This window comes from Austrofundulus limnaeus, unplaced genomic scaffold, assembly GCF_001266775.1.
Source record: "Austrofundulus limnaeus strain Quisiro unplaced genomic scaffold, Austrofundulus_limnaeus-1.0 Scaffold915, whole genome shotgun sequence".
Classification (NCBI taxonomy): domain Eukaryota; kingdom Metazoa; phylum Chordata; class Actinopteri; order Cyprinodontiformes; family Rivulidae; genus Austrofundulus; species Austrofundulus limnaeus.
Genome location: NW_013953317.1, coordinates 98,812 through 101,576, shown reverse-complemented (window position 1 = coordinate 101,576; position 2,765 = coordinate 98,812). Strand labels below are relative to the sequence as shown.

The window sequence follows — 2,765 nt, the reverse complement described above, 5'->3', positions numbered from 1 at the left end:
AACCAACCACCAAACCAACAAACCAACCACCAAACCAAACCAACCACCAAACCAACAAACCAACAAACCAACCACCAAACCAACAAACCAACCACCAAACCAAACCAACCACCAAACCAACAAACCAACAAACCAACCACCAAACCAACAAACCAACCACCAAACCAAACCAACCACCAAACCAACAAACCAACAAACCAACCACCAAACCAACAAACCAACCACCAAACCAAACCAACCACCAAACCAACAAACCAACAAACCAACCACCAAACCAACAAACCAACCACCAAACCAAACCAACCACCAAACCAACAAACCAACAAACCAACCACCAAACCAACAAACCAACCACCACCAAACCAACAAACCACCCACCAAAACCAATAAACAGACCAACAAACAAACAAAGCCTGTAAATTCCAGGCCCAGAAGAACTGGTCCCAACAGACCTGACTGGTAGAACTGGAAGGACTCGTGTCCAGCATCGATGGCCACAGACACGGGGCCCACAGCAGCTACAGCTTTCATCAGAGCGTGTTCACTGCCACTTGGCACGTCCACGAAGCCTGTGTTGTTGGCCGCGTTGAACTTAGGGTCGTAGTGACACGGCTGGTCATCCTGGAAGACAGAAAACAGTGGTCAGGACAGGTGGTCCCAGGACAGGCGGTCCCAGGACAGGCGGTCCCAGGACAGGCGGTCCCAGGACAGGCGGTCCCAGGACAGGCGGTCCCAGGCCTTCACTGCACCTCTGGCCTCATACGTACCGTGCCCAGGTAGGGGTAGGAGTCCTCAGAGTCCAGACCCTGGTTGTCCTTGACGTACTGGAAGGCCTGGTCCATCAGACCCCCGTTGCAGCCCTCGTTGCCCTCGGGTCTGGAGCAGTCTACCAGGTTCTGCTCGCTCAGGGAGACCAGCTTACCGGTCTTCCTGAAGCCCTGACCCTCCAGAGCCCCAGTGGTGCTGAAGGCCCAGCAGGAACCACACTGACCCTGGACAGGAAGCAGAGGGGGAGGGGGGGCTCAGAGTCAACTTCCTGTCAGCTCAGAGCAGGACTCTGCTGACCCGCTTTAAAGAGAACGGGTCAGACTGGGTCCAGCTCACACTCATAATGGATGGGAGGGTACCTGGTCTTTGACGGGGGTGACGTAGCCCTTCTGCCTCCAGTCCAGGGTATGGGGGGCCTCCAGGAAGTTGGGCTCCAGGAACAGGGACCCCCTGAGGGTCTTGCTCTGGGGGTCTTTGCGTTTGTAGCCGTTCATCACCTGCTTGAACTCCTCATGAGTCTGAGGAACAGAGAAGAACCGTCAGAACCTGCAGCCTGACCCGGTTCTGTCAGCTGGTCCGGGGGTCTCACCATGTCTCCAAAGTGGTTCATGCCCAGGCGGTATGTGTGACCCCCCATGGAGTGCTCCAGGTTGTGCAGCTGGATCTTCTTCAGGTTCTTCTCCCACACCATCCTCCTCCAGCCCTCCTCCTTCTGTGGGACAAGAAACAGTCAGAACCAGGACCAGAACCAGGACCAGGACCTCACAGGACTCTGGACTCAGTGGGTCACCTCGTGGTACTTCCTCTGGTGCCAGCTCTTCCACTGGTGCCAGTGCTCATCCAGCTGAGGGTCCAGAGCCGGGGCCGCCAGAACCAGACCCAGATACACCGTCAACAAGGCTACAGGCAGCATGGCTGTAAACATCTGTAAACAACAACAGGTAAACATCTGTCAACAACAGGTAAACATCTGTCAACAACAGGTAAACATCTGTCAACAATTAAACTAATCCATCTTGTTAAAACCTGTTAACAAACATTCAGTGGAACACCTGTGTGCTGTTTTTGTTTTGTTTTATTTTGTAATGTCGGTTGTGTGTTCCTGTTCAGCCTGTGTGTGTGTGTGTGTGTGTGTGTGTGTGTGTGTGTGTGTGTGTGTGTGTGTTGACGTCTAGGCCCTCCTCTTTTGATTGACACCTCATTTGACCAACTGGGTTCAAGTATCGGCTGTTTATCCTGGGCTTGATGGACTGTAGAATCGACCAATCAGCTCCGATCTTTGTTCTGATGTCACAGCTGTGTAGCCAATCACTGTACCCTTCATTTGGTGTATATAATGGAGGGGGTGGGAACTTTGTTTAGTGATGGATGAGGTAAATACTGTGGAGGTCGCCATGTTTACACAGTCCTGCAATGCTAACGGAGGAAGCTACGCTCACAGGAAAACTTTTTTATTTCATAGTTTTTTGGTCAGTTATCTGACTAAACCTGCTGATAAGATGAAAATATATTTGTTATTAAGTGTTTCGAGTGCTTCAAGACATGGAAGAGTGATTTTTGTGGCCAGGAGAAGCTAAATTATTTGGATAATAACGCTGCGTTCACACCGAACGTGATTTCAGCTTCAAAATCACAGCCAACACTGAAGTTTGAAGCTCGTGCACTTTGAGGTCAGACGCAGGTCAGCTCTTGAAGCGCTGCACGGCAACAGCCTCCCCGCCCCTCCCTCCTCTGTCGGGCTCTGTTCAATGTCGGACCAGGAAGTGGCTTTGCTTTATTTACAGAGAGCCAGAGCATGTCACGTTCATCAGATAATTAATTCATAATTAATTCACCAGATAATTCAGAGTAGAGGCTCACAGCTCGCTTTCAGGACTATTTTTGTCCCGAGTCCAGTCTGATGAGCTGCATTGGTGCGGATATCTCCTGTCAGGACACCGACTGCAGGCACTCGATTTCAGCTAAAGAGCTCCTCTCCGTCTGTTTCAGGTTAGTGG

General features: G+C 51.3%; 1 protein-coding gene across 1 annotated transcript in view; it reads right to left on the bottom strand.

Moving 5' to 3' along the window:
- The window catches only part of LOC106533257 (cathepsin L1), a gene marked incomplete at its 5' end in the record, with an annotated part of 8,202 nt that overhangs the window by 1,355 nt on the left and 4,082 nt on the right, over positions 1-2,765 (bottom strand). Inside the window, 5 exon segments of the mRNA XM_014029495.1 lie at positions 453-621; positions 768-992; positions 1,128-1,286; positions 1,358-1,480; positions 1,559-1,693. Of these exon segments, the coding sequence (XP_013884949.1) occupies positions 453-621; positions 768-992; positions 1,128-1,286; positions 1,358-1,480; positions 1,559-1,693 (811 nt within the window).